Here is a 15123-nt window from a genome sequence, read left to right on the forward strand (position 1 = left end):
TGGTCACACCGGATCCTGGTTTTCTCATGCATAGGCGCCGATCTACATTTCTGCCAGTGGGTGCTAGTGCACCGGTACCGGTACCAAAAGTATTTCGGTACTTTTCTAAATAAAGGGGACCACAAAAAATGTCATTATTGGCTTTATTTTAACAAAAAAAATCTTAGGGTACATTAAACATATGTTTATTATTGCAATTTAGTCCTTAAAAACATACAAGACAACTTGTCTTTTAGTAGTAAGTAAACAAAGAAAGACTCCTAATTTAGTCTGCTGACATATGCAGTAACATATTGTGTCATTTATACACCTATTATTAAGGACAAGCGGTAGAAAATGAATTATTAATCTACTTGTTCATTTACTTTTAATACCTGCTTACTTTCTCTTTTAACATGTTCTATCTACACTTCTGTTAAAATGTAATAATCACTTATTCTTCTCTTCTTTAATACTTTACATTAGTTTTGGATGATACCACACATTTGGGCATCAATCCGATACCAAGTCGTTACAAGATCATACATTGGTCATATTCAAAGTCCTCATGTGTCCAGGGACATATTTCCTGACTTTATAAACATAATATGAATTAAAAAAACAAAAGAAGATGTTGTGATGCCAACAAATATCGACTAGATACGTGCCTGTACTTGGTATCATTACAGTGGATGTCAGGTGTAGATCCACCCATGGCGTTTGGTCCCGGAGGAGTTGGCATACTTGCCAACCCTCCCGAATTTTCCGGGAGACTCCCGAAATTCAGCGCCTCTCCCGAAAACCTCCCGGGACAAATATTCTCCCGAAAATCTCCCGATTTTCAGCCGGAGCTGGAGTGGGCGTGGCCTGAGTGAGGACAGCCTTTTTTCAAGGTGACAAGAACTAAATCATCCAGACTAAGGATAAATTGTATTATTATGTTTATCTTACCTAAAAATAAATATATTTATTAATTTAATTTTTTTTTTAAATAAATACAATTTTACTATATTTTGCTAAAAATATCAAAATTAATTGTATTTTTATTTGTATTTTTTCTGACTCCTTATTACATCCAGCCATAGAATTATACATTAAAATAAACATTTTTGAAATAATTAATTTAAAAATAAACATTTTTGAAATAATTAATTTAAAATGATCATAATTCATTTAAAATGACCATATTTAATTACCAATATGATTGCTTGTTTATCAACAACTTTAGCATTTTATTCATTACATTTTGAAGCTCTCAGAAGCCAAGTTATGTTATATTCCTTAATATTTATTTATGCAAGTTTGAAGTATCAATTATCTAAACACAGTTTTGTTTGCATATTTTCAGGAGATATATATATATATATATATATATATATATATATATATATATATATATATATATATATATATATGTATGAAATACTTGACTTGGTGAATTCTAGCTTTCAATATACTCCTCCCCTCTTAACCATGCCACGCCCCGCCCCACCCCCGGCCACGCCCCCCACCTCCCGAAATCGGAGGTCTCAAGGTTGGCAAGTATGAGAGTTGGTGCTGCAGGGAATTCGGGAAATTGGTTCTGTAGTGTTTATGTTGTGATGCGGTGCAAATATTCTTGTCGTTTAGTGTGCTTTCACTATATATGGCACATGTTTATGACAGTGTTGGCATTATTCATACTGCCACCCTTAGTGTGACATGTATGGCGGTTAAAGTTAAAGTAGCAATGATTGTCACACACACACTAGGTCACACTTGCCAACCCTCCTGGATTTTCCGGGAGACTCCCGAAATTCAGCGCCTCTCCCGAAAACCTCCCGGGACAAATTTTCTCCCGAAATTCTCCTGAAATTCAGGCGGAGCTGGATGCCACGCCCCCTCCAGGTTTATTGTTAGGCAGTTTCATTAACGTCCTCCCAGCACGGCAACAACACACAACAACAGCAGTCACGTTTTCGTCTACCGTAAAGCAGTTTGTCTGCCGTAAACAGCAATGTTGTGACACTCTTAAACAGGACAATACTGCCATCTACTGTACATGCATATGTGACAATAACATCTAGGGCTTTTAGAGAGAGTGCAGTGCACAACTGCGCACACAAGGAGACGAAGCAGAATGCATCATCAGAGAGGGTGTTCAGCATGGTTAGAAAAATAGTGACAGAGAATAGAACAAGGATGGACAATTCAACCCTTAACTCAACAATGAGTAGATGAGTGTTATGTGTGTATATGTGTAAATAAATGAACACTGAAATTCAAGTATTTCTTTTATATATATATATATATATATATATATATATATATATATAATAAAAAAAAAATATATATATATATAGCTAGAATTCACTGATATGTACATATATATATATATATATATATATATATATATATATATATATAAGAAATACTTGACTTGGGGAATTCTAGCTGTAAATATACTCCTCCCCTCTTAACCACGCCCCCTGCCCCACCCCCACTCCCCACCTCCCGAAATCAGAGGTCTCAAGGTTGGCAAGTATGCACTAGGTGTGGTGAAATTTGTCCTCTGCATTTGACCCATCCCCTTGTTCACCCCCTCCCGGGAGGTGAGGAGAGCAGTGAGCAACAGCGGTGGCCGCGCCCGTTGAGTAAGTATGGACTTAATTCGCTCGTGTGCATCGTGTTCAAAGTCAAGATAATTGCGTCATAAGTTCATTATCGAGCACAATGAAATGTTATAAGTTATAGACTATATAATATGTGACTTTGTTATTATGTAAAACGGACCAAACTACTATTACTATCGAAAGTTGCCATCAATCCCACGTGGGTGCCCAGGCCCCGAAGCACCCACGGGATCGGCGCCTATGGTCTCATGTGCGACAACTTTCCCAATGAAAACTGCTACCACACAGGTGTCTCTGTCTGGTGTAGAACCATGTGGGAACATTTTAGAGTGGGCCCCTTCCTCTTCCAACATGACATGACCAGCGCACAAAGCATGATCCATAAAGACATGGATAACAGAATCTGGTGTGGATGAACTTGACTGGCCTGCACAGAGTCCTGACCTCGACCAACATCAGTGTGTGACCTCACCAATGCGCTTTAGGATTCCTATTAACACTCTGCAACCTTGTGGACAGCCTTCCCAGAAGAGTTGAAGCTGAGATAGCTGCAAAATATCAAATTGAACCCTATGGGTTAAGAATGGGATGGCACTTCAAGTTCATATGTGAGTCAAGGCAGGTGGCCAAATACTTTTGGCAATACAGTGTACATGTGATGCATGATGTTGATCAATAAAAGTATTAATATTCAGGTATGAAGATATTTAATACAGCATAAAGAGAACATCAATAGCAGAAAATTTCACAGACTGACAAACATTTACTGCATTACTTTATAATCAGCATCGTGACAAAAAAAAAAATCAAAATAAAATCAAAAATTACATTTTCCGACAAAGTCTTCCCAACAAACTTGACTTCAAAGTATTGCACAACAACCAAACGTCTTTTCTTTCAACTTGTGAACAAAAACATGAAAAAAAAACAAACGTATTGGGATGTATAAAAGAAAATAAAAAAAGTCGTATTTCAGTCAACTTTTAACGTGAGACGTCAACAAGCGCCTTCACAGATTTTTTTTTTTTTAAATGTATTTATTTGAGTTTATTGAAAGAAAATGAATGACAGAATCACTAAAAAAAACACCAAAGTTCAAAACAAAGTTGCTTTGTGTTAGTGATGACAAAGCCTGTCAACATTTGATGTCATTTTTCTTAAAGTGACAGCGCGCAGGCGGCCAATAAAAAAAGGCCCTGCAGGCGCACTTTGATGATATGGTTTATTTAGCGCAGCTGTATGAATTTCCACTTTGGGTTTCATTTCCAGTTTTCTAAACTATCCTGTTCTCTTGTTTGGCTTCTTTTATTTGTCCACGAGATCAGAACCAGAAGAGGTAGAACGAAGAACACTGGCAGCAAAAATTGCAAAAAAAAAAAAAAAAAAGTTTCTATTTTCAACCTACTACATCAGGAGGTTGCCTACAGCCACAGCTGTCCATGCTAACCCGAAGAAAGGAAAAAAGTTACACTTTTAAAATGACGACAAACAGCTTGGCTGTTCGCTCTTTCACAGCTTATGAGAAGTCGCACAACTTTTTTGGACGCATTCACTTGGTTTTTGTCACACTTCTTCATTGAGGTCATCGTTTATGTTTTTTAATATGTAACACGCATGCATGCCGTGTGTGTGTGTGTGTGTGTGTGTGTGTGTGTAGCACCAAAGTGTGTGTGTATGTCAGGCAAGTGCTGTTGCTGCAACACAAATCTTAGCTAAGTAATAGCAATCAACTGTTGTGTCATCAGGATCAAAAAGTGGCTAAAATATGCCCCAAAATGTGCCATTTTCCAAAATGGGGAGAAAAAGCGGAATGTGACAAAAACAAGTCATATTTTTAATTTATTAAAACTTTTTGTATCATACTAGAAAAAAGGTGACTTATAATTTTACAAAAAAAATGTTACAATAATAATATTTTGTATTATTTTTTATTTAAGTATGTTGCGACATTGTTGATAACATTGTCAATAATAATTGTCTGTCATTTTTGTTAATAATTGTTGTTAGTAACTGTTGTCGGAAATTATTGTTGGTAATTATTGTTAATAATTATTGTCAGTAATCATTGTTAGCAAATATTGTTGGTAACTCTTTTCAAAAATTATTGCTGGTAATTATTGTTAATTATTATTTGTCATAACTGGTGGTAATTATTAATTATGGTCGGAAGTTATTGTTAATTATTGTTGGTAATTTATATTGGTAATTAATGTTGATAATTATTGTTAAAATGATTGTCAATTATTATTGTTAATAATTAATTTAAATCATTATAGTACAAATTCATTGTTGTCTGTATTTATGGTTGGTAAAGATTGTTAGTCAGTTTTGTTTGTAATATACGCTAGTAATTATTGTCAATAATTGTTATTAATTATTGTTAATAATTATTACTGCTTTCTGTCAACAATTATTGTTGGTAATTTTTCTGTGAATTTTGTCCATACTTAATGTTGGTAATTATTGTCAATAATTATTCTTGCTTACTGCCAAGAGTTTTTGTTAAAAATACATTTTTCTGTAATTTTTGTCCTTAATGTTGGTACTTATTGTTAATAATTAATGTTGAAAATTATTGTCTGTTTTTTTTTAAACAATTATTGTTACTAATGATAACTGTTAAATATTGTTGAAAAAATGATCGTAATTGTTATGAACAATTATTGATAAGAATGATTGTTAATACTGTAAATATTGTCAATTATTACTGTTGGTAATTATTGTGAATAAATATTTTGATAATTACTGTCAATAATTGTATAAAATTATTGGTCATTTTTGTCTGTATTTATTGTTGTAATTATTGTTAATTATTGCTGGTAATTTCGTAAATAATTACAGGCAATAATAATTGTTAGTAATTATTGTTAATGATTATTGTTGCTTACTGTCAATAACTATTGTTAAAAAATATTGTTGGTAATTGTTTCTGTACTTTTTGTCTGTAACTATTGTTAGTAACTAATGTTGAAAATGATTGTCTTTAATTATTTTTAAACCATTTTTGTTACTAATTATTGCAGTTAATTTTAGCCTTCTATCGTAATTGTTAAAAACAATTATTGTTATTAATTATTGTTGGGATTGTAATTACTGTCAATAATTATTGTTATGTGATTATTCATAATTATTTTTGGTAATTAATGCTACTATTTGTGTCGGTAATTATTGTTATCACAATTGTTGGTAATAATTTTTTGATATTTGTTTATTTTTGGTAGTTATTGTTAATAATTATTGTTGGTAATTATTGACTGTATTTATTATTAATTATTGTTACATATTTTTTGTTTGTTATTGTTGGTAGTAACTGTTAGCAATTATTGTAAAAAATTATTGTTGGTAATTTTTGTCTGTAATTATTTACGGAAATGTGTGTCAATATTTTTTGTTCATGATTACTGTTGCTAATCATTGTTGGTAATTATTGTGAACAGTTATTGTCAATAATTATTTTTGGTAATTATAGTTAACATTTTTGTTGGCAATTAATTTTTTTAATTATTGTTGGAAATAATTGTCAGTAATTATTTTGGTAATAATTATTGTCAATATTTATTGCTGGTATTTATTGTAAATAACTATTTTTTGGTAATAATCGCCAGCATTTTTTGTTGGTAATTATTGTTTGTAATATTATTATTACATATTTTTTGTAAATTATTGTTGGTAACAATCGCTGGTAATTATGATTAATAATTATTGTTACATTTTTTGTCCGTAATGATTGTTATAAATTATTGTTAGCAATGTTTGTAGTTAATTATTGTTAATAATAATTACTGTCATTGTTATAATTTATTGTTGGTAATTTTCTCAGTGAATACTGTTGCAAATTTTTGTTAGTGATTCTTGTTGGTAATTATTGTTAACAAACATTGTTAATTGTCATTGGTAATAATCATGGTTGGTACTGTAAATGTTAATAATTATTGTTGATGAGTGTTATTAAATGTTGTTGGTAATTATTGCTGCAAATGTTCAGCTAACAGCTTCAACTTATATAAGTAAATTATTATTAGAAATGAGGATTTGGTGATAAAAGTCTTTGGCTGTTTTGAACAATAGTGTGTGTGTGTGTTAGTGTGTGTGTGCGTGTGTTAGGTGGTGCTTAAAGCTGTCAATGGGAGTATTCACTTCTGCATTTGGAAACCTTGTTCCAATATTTTTTGTCTTTTTTCTTGTCATTTCGTATAAAATAATTACTTTGCAAAGTGTTGTTCATGCATTGAGCTAACGTTTAGCTACGGTTAAGCTAAATGTTTAGCTATCATTTAGCTAACGTTTAGCTAAATATTTAGCTATCATTTAGCTAACGTTTAGCTAAATACTTAGCTAACGCTTAACAAATGTTATGCTAAATGTTTAGCTAACGTTGCATAAATGTTAAGCTAAATGTTTAGCTAACGTGGAACAAATGTTAAGCTAAATGTTTAGCTAACGTTGAACAGATGTTAAGCTAAATGTTTAGCTAACGTTTGACAAATGTTAAGCTAAATGTTTAGCTAACGTTTAACAGATGTTAAGCTAAATGTTTAGCTAACGTTTAACAAATGTTAAGCTAAATGTTTGGCTAACATTGAACAAATGTTAAGCTAAATGTTTAGCTAACGTTTAACAAGTGTTAAGCTAAATGTTTGGCTAACATTGAACAAATGTTAAGCTAAATGTTTAGCTAACGTTTAACAAATGTTAAGCTAAATGTTTAGCTAACGTTTAACAAATGTTAAGCTAAATGTTTAGCTAACGTTTAACAGATGTTAAGCTAAATGTTTAGCTAACGTTTAACAAATGTTAAGCGAAAGGTTTAGCTAAACAAGGGTAAGCAAAAGAAAAAAAATTGTTTAAATTGGCCCCGCCCCCTTTGCCACGTGAACCACTATCACTATAAAAGATGTCAAATGTGTGGCATGCTGAGATAGTCTGTGACAGTCAGTGCAAATACATTTTGGATTTAGAAAAGAAAAAGGTTGATCCCAGTAGTGGCTGGAGTAGCAGCTCTGAGACCAAGGTGTCCATGAAAGGTTCAACAAGGACACCAGGTAGAAAAGCAGCGCGGTGTCATTGTTCAACACCTTTATCAAACAATAAATAAACATTGTCCTTTGCTGGGTCATGTGACTATGATGTCACTTCCTGCTCCGAGAGACATTTTGTCCAAGCTCACCTTCCAGGAGATTCTGCTCGATGCTTTGTTCATTCCTCGCTAACTTCACGTCCAGACGTCCATGTTCCACAAACACTTTGTTATGTCCACTCCGATTGTGTCCACTCCGATTATGTCCACTCCAAAAGTGTCCAATTATGCCCGAATATGTCCAAAATGTCCAGATATGTCCACTCCAAAAGTGTCCAATTATGCCCGAATATGTCCAAAATGTCCAGATATGTCCACTCCAAAAGTGTCCAATTATGTCCAGATATGCCCAAATATGTCCAAAAATTTCCAGATATGCCCAAATATATTCAGATATGTCCAGAAATGGTCAGATATGTCCACTCCAAAAATGTCCAAAATTGTCCTGGTATGTCCAAAAATATTCAGATGATGCAAAATATGGCAAAAAATGCAAATATGTCCAGGTATGTTAAAAAATGTCTATAGGTGTCAAGAAATGTCCAAATATGTCAAAATATTTCCAGATATGTCCAAAAACGTCCAGATATGTCCAAAAATGTCTAAATATGTCTATGTCCAAAAACGTATATGTCTAAATATGTCCGATATGTCCAATATGTCCAGATGTGTCCAAACATGTCTAAATATGTCCAGATGTGTCCTAAAATGTCTAAATATGTCTAAGTATGTCCAAACATGTCTAAATATGTCCAGAAATGTTTAAATATGTCCATATATGTCTAAATATGTCCAGATGTGTCCTAAAATGTCTAAATATGTCCAGATGTGTCCTAAAATGTCTAAATATGTCCAGAAGTGTTTAAATATATCCAAATATGTCTAAATATGTCCAGATGTGCCCAAACACGTCTAAATATGTCCAGATGTGTCCAATCATGTCTAAATATGTCCAGATGTGTCCTAAAATGTCTAAATATGTCCAAACATGTCTAAATATGTCAATAAATGTTTAAATATGTCCATACATGTCTAAATATGTCCAGATGTGTTCAACTATGTCTAAATATGTCCAGATGTGTCCAAACATGTCCAAATGTCTCCTAAAATATCTAAATATGTCCAGATGTGTCCAAACATGTCCAGATGTGTCCTAAAATGTCTAAATATGTCCAAATATGTCTACGTATGTCCAAACATGTCTAAATATGTCCAGAAATATTTAAATATGTCCATATATGTCTAAATATGTCCAGATGTGTCCTAAAATGTCTAAATTTGTCCAGCTATGTCCAAATATGTCCAGATGTGTCCAAATATGTCCAGATGTGTCCAAATATGTCTAAATATGTCCAAATATGTCTAAATATGTCCAGATGTGTCCTATAATGTCCAAACATGTCTAAATATGTGTAAATATGTCCAGATGTGTCTTAAAATGTCTAAATATGTCCAAATATGTCTAAATATGTCCAAATATGTCTAAATGTGTCCAGATGTGTTCTAACATGTCCAACAATGTTTAAATATGTCCATACATGTCTAAATATGTCCAGATGTGTCCTAAAATGTCTAATTATGCCCAGAAATGTTTAAATACATCCAAATATGTCCAGATGTGCCCAAACACATCCAAATATGTCTAAATATGTCCAGATGTGTCCAAACATGTCTAAATATATGTCCAGATGTGTCCAAAAATGTCTAAATATGTCCAGATGTGTCCTAAAATGTCTAAATTTGTCCAGATATGTCCAGATATGTCCAAATATATCCAGATGTCTCCTAAAATGTGTAAATATGTCCAAATATGTCCAGATGTGTCCTAACATGTCCAAAAATGTCTAAATATACGTAAATATGTTCGGATATGTCCTAAAATGTCTAAATATGTCCAAATATGTCTAAATATGTCCAAACATGTCCAGATGTGTCCTAAAATGTCTAAATATGTCCAGAAATGTTTAAATATGTCCATATATGTCTAAATATGTCCAGATGTGTCCTAAAATGTCTACATTTGTCCAGATATGTCCAAATATGTCTAAATATGTCCAGATGTGTCCTAACATGTCCAAAAATGTCTAAATGTGTGTAAATATGTCCGGATGTGTCCTAAAATGTCTAAATGTGTAAATATGTCCAAACATGTCTAAATATGTCCCGATGTGTCCTAACATGTCCAAAAATGTCTAAATGTGTCCTAAAATGTCTATATATGTCCAGATGTGTCCTAACATGTCCAAAAATGTCTAAATATGTCCAAATGTCTAAATATGTCCAGATGTGTCCTAACATGTCCAAAAATGTCTAAATGTGTCCTAAAATGTATATATATGTCCAGATGTGTCCTAACATGTCCTAAAATGTCTATATATGTCCAAATATGTCTAAAAATGTCCAGATGTGTCCTAACATGTCCAAAAATGTCTAAATGTGTCCTAAAATGTCTATATATGTCCAAATATGTCTAAAAATGTCCAGATGTGTCCTAACATGTCCAAAAATGTCTAAATATGTGTAAATATGTCCAGATGTGTCCTAAAATGTCTAAATATGTCCAGAATTATTTAAATATGTCCAAATATGTCCAGATGTCTCCTAAAATGTGTAAATATGTCCAAATATGTCTAAATATGTCCAGATGTGTCCTAACATGTCCAACAATGTCTAAATGTGTGTAAATATGTCCGGATGTGTCCTAAAATGTCTAAATATGTCCAAATGTCTAAATATGTCCAAACATGTGTAAATATGTCCAGATATGTCCAGATGTGTCCTAACATGTCCAAAAATGTTTAAATGTGTCCTAAAATGTCTATATATGTCCAAATATGTCTAAAAATGTCCAGATGTGTCCTAACATGTCCAAAAATGTCTAAATATGTGTAAATATGTCCAGATGTGTCCTTGGAGGCAGCAGAAGTCCTTCCAACAAGTGGACATGTGGTCAGAGAGAGACATCAGGGACATCAATTGTGTGAAAAAGGATGGTTGGAGTCAGGGTTGACGAGGCTGAGATGAGATGAGGAGTGGGAGTGGGAGTGGGAGTGGGGACGTCACGTCAGTGTGGTGGATATGTACAAGAAAGAATGTCTTCACAGTCAATATGACTTGTTGTTCAGTTAGCTTAGCATCATCCCGCGCCCCACCTAGCGCGGCGGGCCGTCCGGCGCCGAGGACGACGTCGGGGTGCCGGGGGTGGAGCAGCGTGTGGCGGCCGGGGTGGCGGCGGGCGGCGTCGCCGCGGGACTCCCCGTGCAGCTGCTGGGGGTGCGGGCGGGGGAGGTGACGGGGGCGGGGGCGTGTGGTGCGGGCGGCGTGGCGCCCTGCTGGAGGGTCTGCCCGCACACGTGATGGTGCTTCTCCCAGTCTTTGTGCTGGCAGAAGGAGCCGCAGTAGCGCGCCGTGTTGCAGCCGCTGCACGTCTCGCTGGCTTTGCGGCCGCAGTTCCAGCAGCTCTGATGGACACACAAACACACCTGATGCTTGATCCGTCCTCCAAGAGCCACGCAGTGTTCTTTCAATGTTCTGGACTCCCGTTTCCATGCCAGGACACAAACCGAGCTAAACTTTCCCACCATCTTCTCCTGACAGTAAACTACTCAACAGCACCTCTGCTGGTCGCAGCCAAGTAGTGCCAAATGAAAGAATCCGACTTGGAGGTAAATGATATCCAAATATGGTCGTCCTTTCCTGCAGGCGGCCATATTTGTTTTCTTTTTGGACTAAATCTGCACTCCTACAGCAGCTTTTTCAGAAAGATGCGGCAACAATATTTTTTTTGTCAATAATATTGAATAAAATTGTGATTTTATGAATTTGTTATCAATGTTTGAAGTCATCCTTGTCACCTTAAAAAGCAAAGGATTTCAACAAAAATATAAAACAAATACTGTATTGTTTGAAAGCACACAGACTAGATGGCAGTAAAAGTACATACTCATTGTCAAATTACTTTTAATTCATGACAACTAAAAATAGTAATTAATTTGGTAATAATTATTTGTCATTTTTGTCACTACATATCGTTAACAATTACTGTAAATTTTTATTTAGCAAAATAATTTTTCTAAATTACTGTTGGTCATTTTTGTTGGTAATTATGGTTGGCAATAATTGTTAATAATTATTGTTGGTAAATTAATAATAATAATTATTGTAAACAACATTTTTCAATCATACTTATTGTTGGTTATTATTGTTAAAAATTATTGTTGGCACACTCCTAGCAGAGATAAGATTTGTTTTTGTTTTTTAAGTATTAAGTGTCATTTTACAGTTAGTTAGTGCCTTCAAGTTGATATTTTTGTGGACAAATCAAGGAAAATACTAACATTTTCTGTCAGGGTGCAGTTGATACATTTGTCCTTGCTGATGCTAATGTTGCAGCTAAAATGTTGGCGGAAAGCTTGGAGGAAAGCTAACAACAAAGCTAACAACGGAGCTAATACAGAGCAAACACCAAAGCTGATAACAAAGCTAACACAAAGCTAATAACAAAAATAACACAAAGCTAACAACAGAGCTAATAACAAAAGTAACACAAAGATAGCACAAAGCTAACAATAACGATAACAAAAAAGCTAACAAAATGTCGGTGACAACAAAGTTAAAAACAAATCTACGACAGCGCTAACAACAAAGCTACCAGAGCACTAACAAAAAAAGCTAACACAAAGCTAACAAACAAATACCCCAGAGTGACCAACAAAGCTAATAACAAAGCTAACAACTAAGCTAACAACAAAGCTAATAACAAAGCTAACACAAAGCTAATAACAAAGCTAATAACAAAGCCAATAACAAAGCTAACAACAAAGACAACAACAAAGCTAACACAAAGCTAACAACAAAGCTAATAACAAAGCTAACGCAAAGCTCATAACAAAGCTAACACAATGCTAACACAAAGCTAACAACAGAGCTAACAACAAAGCTAATAACAAAGCTAACAACAAAGCTAATACAAAGCTAACAACAAAGCTAATGAAAAAGCTAACTCAAAGCTAACAACATAGCTAATAAGAAAGCTAACACAAAGCTAACAACAAATTTAATAACAAAGCTAACAACAAAGCTAATAACTAAGCTAACACAAAGCTAATAACAAAGCCAATAACAAAGTTAACAACAAAGTTAACAACAAAGCTAATAACAAAGCTAACACAAAGCTAACAACAAAGCAATCGACAAAGCTAACAACAAAGCTAACACAAAGCTAATAACAAAGCTAACAACAAAGACAACAACAAAGCTAACACTAAGCTAACAACAAAGCTAACACAATGCTAACACAAAGCTAACACAAAGCTACTAACAAAGCCCATAACAAAGCTAACACAATGCAAACACAAAGCTAACAACAAAGCTAACACAAAGCTAACAACAAAGCCAACACAATGCTAACACAAAGCTAGCAACAAAGCTAACACAATGCTAACAACAAAGCTAATAACATAGCTAATAACAAAGCTAACAACAAAGCTAACAAAAAAGCTAACACAAAGCTAACAACAAAGCTAACAAAAAGCTAACAACAAAGCTAACACAAAACTAACAAAAAGCTAACACAAAGCTAATAACAGAGCCAATAACAAAGTTAACAACAAAGCTAATAACAAAGCTAATAACAAAGCTAACACAAAGCTAACAACAAAGCTATTGACAAAGCTAACAACAAAGCTAATAACAAAGCTAACAACAAAGCTAACACAATGCTAACACAAAGCTCATAACACAGCTAACACAATGCTAACACAAAGCTAATAACAAAGCTAACACAAAGCTAACAACAAAGCTAACAATGCTAACAAAAAGCTCATAACAAAGCTAACACAATGCTAACACAAAGCTAATAACAAAGCTAACACAACACTAACAACAAAGCTAACAACAAAGACAACAACATAGCTAATAACAACGCTAATAACAAAGCTAACAACAAAGCTAATAACAAAGCTAACAAAAAAGCTAACACAAAGCTAACAAAAAAGCTAGCAACAAAGCTAACACAATGCTAACACAAAGCTACTAACAAAGCTCATAACAAAACTAACACAATGCTAACACAAAGCTAATAACAAAGCTAACACAACGCTAACAACAAAGCTAACAACAAAGACAACAACATAGCTAATAACAAAGCTAACACAACGCTAACAACAAAGCTAACAACAAAGACAACAACATAGCTAATAACAAAGCTAATAACAAAGCTAACAACAAAGCTAACAAAAAAGCTAACAACAAAGCTAAAAAAAAAAAGCTAACACAAAGCTCATAACAAAGCTAACAATTTCATTGTGGAAAACTAAATTTAAGGTGTTTTTCCGCAGACTTCCGACAAGTTTTCTGTAAAGTCTCCAAGTGTTTTCAAGTTGTACTGATCTTCTCACCTCGCTGGAGTCCTCCTGCTGGTTGATGACAGACATGGCGTCCTCGGCCGCCTGCCGCTTGGCCTCGGCGACCGCGCGCTCCATCTTGGCGCGCTCGCTGCTGATCATGTCGCGTGCTTTACGCTCCGCCTCCGACACCGCCTTCTGCAGCTCCGACACCGCCTGCCGCTTCACCTCGTTCACCGCCTCCTCTGGAAACACACAGGAAGTCAGTCCTGCCGCACCTGCAAGGCAGGGGCAGTCCTGTGACGTCATCATTGTCAACATTTCACTGACATCATCAAATCATTGCAACATGTTCCAAAAGAAGCAGGAAGAACTCTTTTTCAGTCCTGACATGTTGTTCACTTCCTGGGTTTATCAAGGAAGTTTTAGAAATAGAAGAAATACATTTGTACAATTTGGAACAGGAAGTCTGCTAGTTAGCATGTAGCTCACATAGCTATGCTAATGTTGCTAACATAAAGTTAAAGTACCAATGATTGACACACACACACTAGGTGTGGTGAAATTTGTCCTCTGCATTTGACCCATCCGCTTGTTCACCCCCTGGGAGGTGAGGGGAGCAGTGGGCAGCAGCGGTGCCGCGCCTGGGAAACATGACGTTGAAACGTAATGTTAACGTTAATTTTGTTAATTTTAGCACGTAAGTCAATGTTAGCATTTCTGATATATCATGATGTTAAGATATAATTTTAGCATGTAGCTCAAAGCTACATATAATTTTAGCAAGTAAGTCATATAGCCATGCTAGTGTTGCTAACATAACATGATGTTGAAACGTAATGTTAGCGTGTAGTTCACATATCTATGCTTGTATTGCTAACATAACATGATGTTGAAACGTAATGTTAGCATGTAGTTCACATAGCTATGCTACTATTGCTAACATAACATGATGTTGAAACGTAATGTTAGCATGTAGTTCACATATCTATGCTACTATTGCTAACATAACATGATGTTGAAACGTAATGTTAGCATGTAGTTCACATAGCTATGTTACTATTGCTAACATAACATGATGTTGAAACGTAATGTTAGCATGTAGTTCACA

The 15123-nt window shown here is 34.6% G+C and overlaps 1 protein-coding gene across 11 annotated transcripts in view; it reads right to left on the reverse strand.

Moving 5' to 3' along the window:
• runx1t1 (RUNX1 partner transcriptional co-repressor 1) overlaps positions 1–15123 on the reverse strand; it is a 362940-nt gene that overhangs the window by 245 nt on the left and 347572 nt on the right. For 6 of the 11 annotated variants that reach the window (XM_061930757.1, XM_061930758.1, XM_061930759.1 and 3 more), the window contains 2 exons: positions 14067–14290; positions 9423–11129 (listed from right to left, as the gene is read on the reverse strand). In XM_061930757.1, the coding sequence (XP_061786741.1) occupies positions 10821–11129; positions 14067–14290 (533 nt within the window). In that variant the 3' untranslated portion in view covers positions 9423–10820. Of the gene's footprint in view, positions 106–9422; positions 11130–14066; positions 14291–15123 lie in introns of those variants that run through there. The other 5 variants (XM_061930761.1, XM_061930760.1, XM_061930765.1 and 2 more) reach the window with 2 other exon arrangements.

This window comes from Nerophis lumbriciformis, linkage group LG37 (genome assembly GCF_033978685.3).
Source record: "Nerophis lumbriciformis linkage group LG37, RoL_Nlum_v2.1, whole genome shotgun sequence".
NCBI lineage: Eukaryota > Metazoa > Chordata > Actinopteri > Syngnathiformes > Syngnathidae > Nerophis > Nerophis lumbriciformis.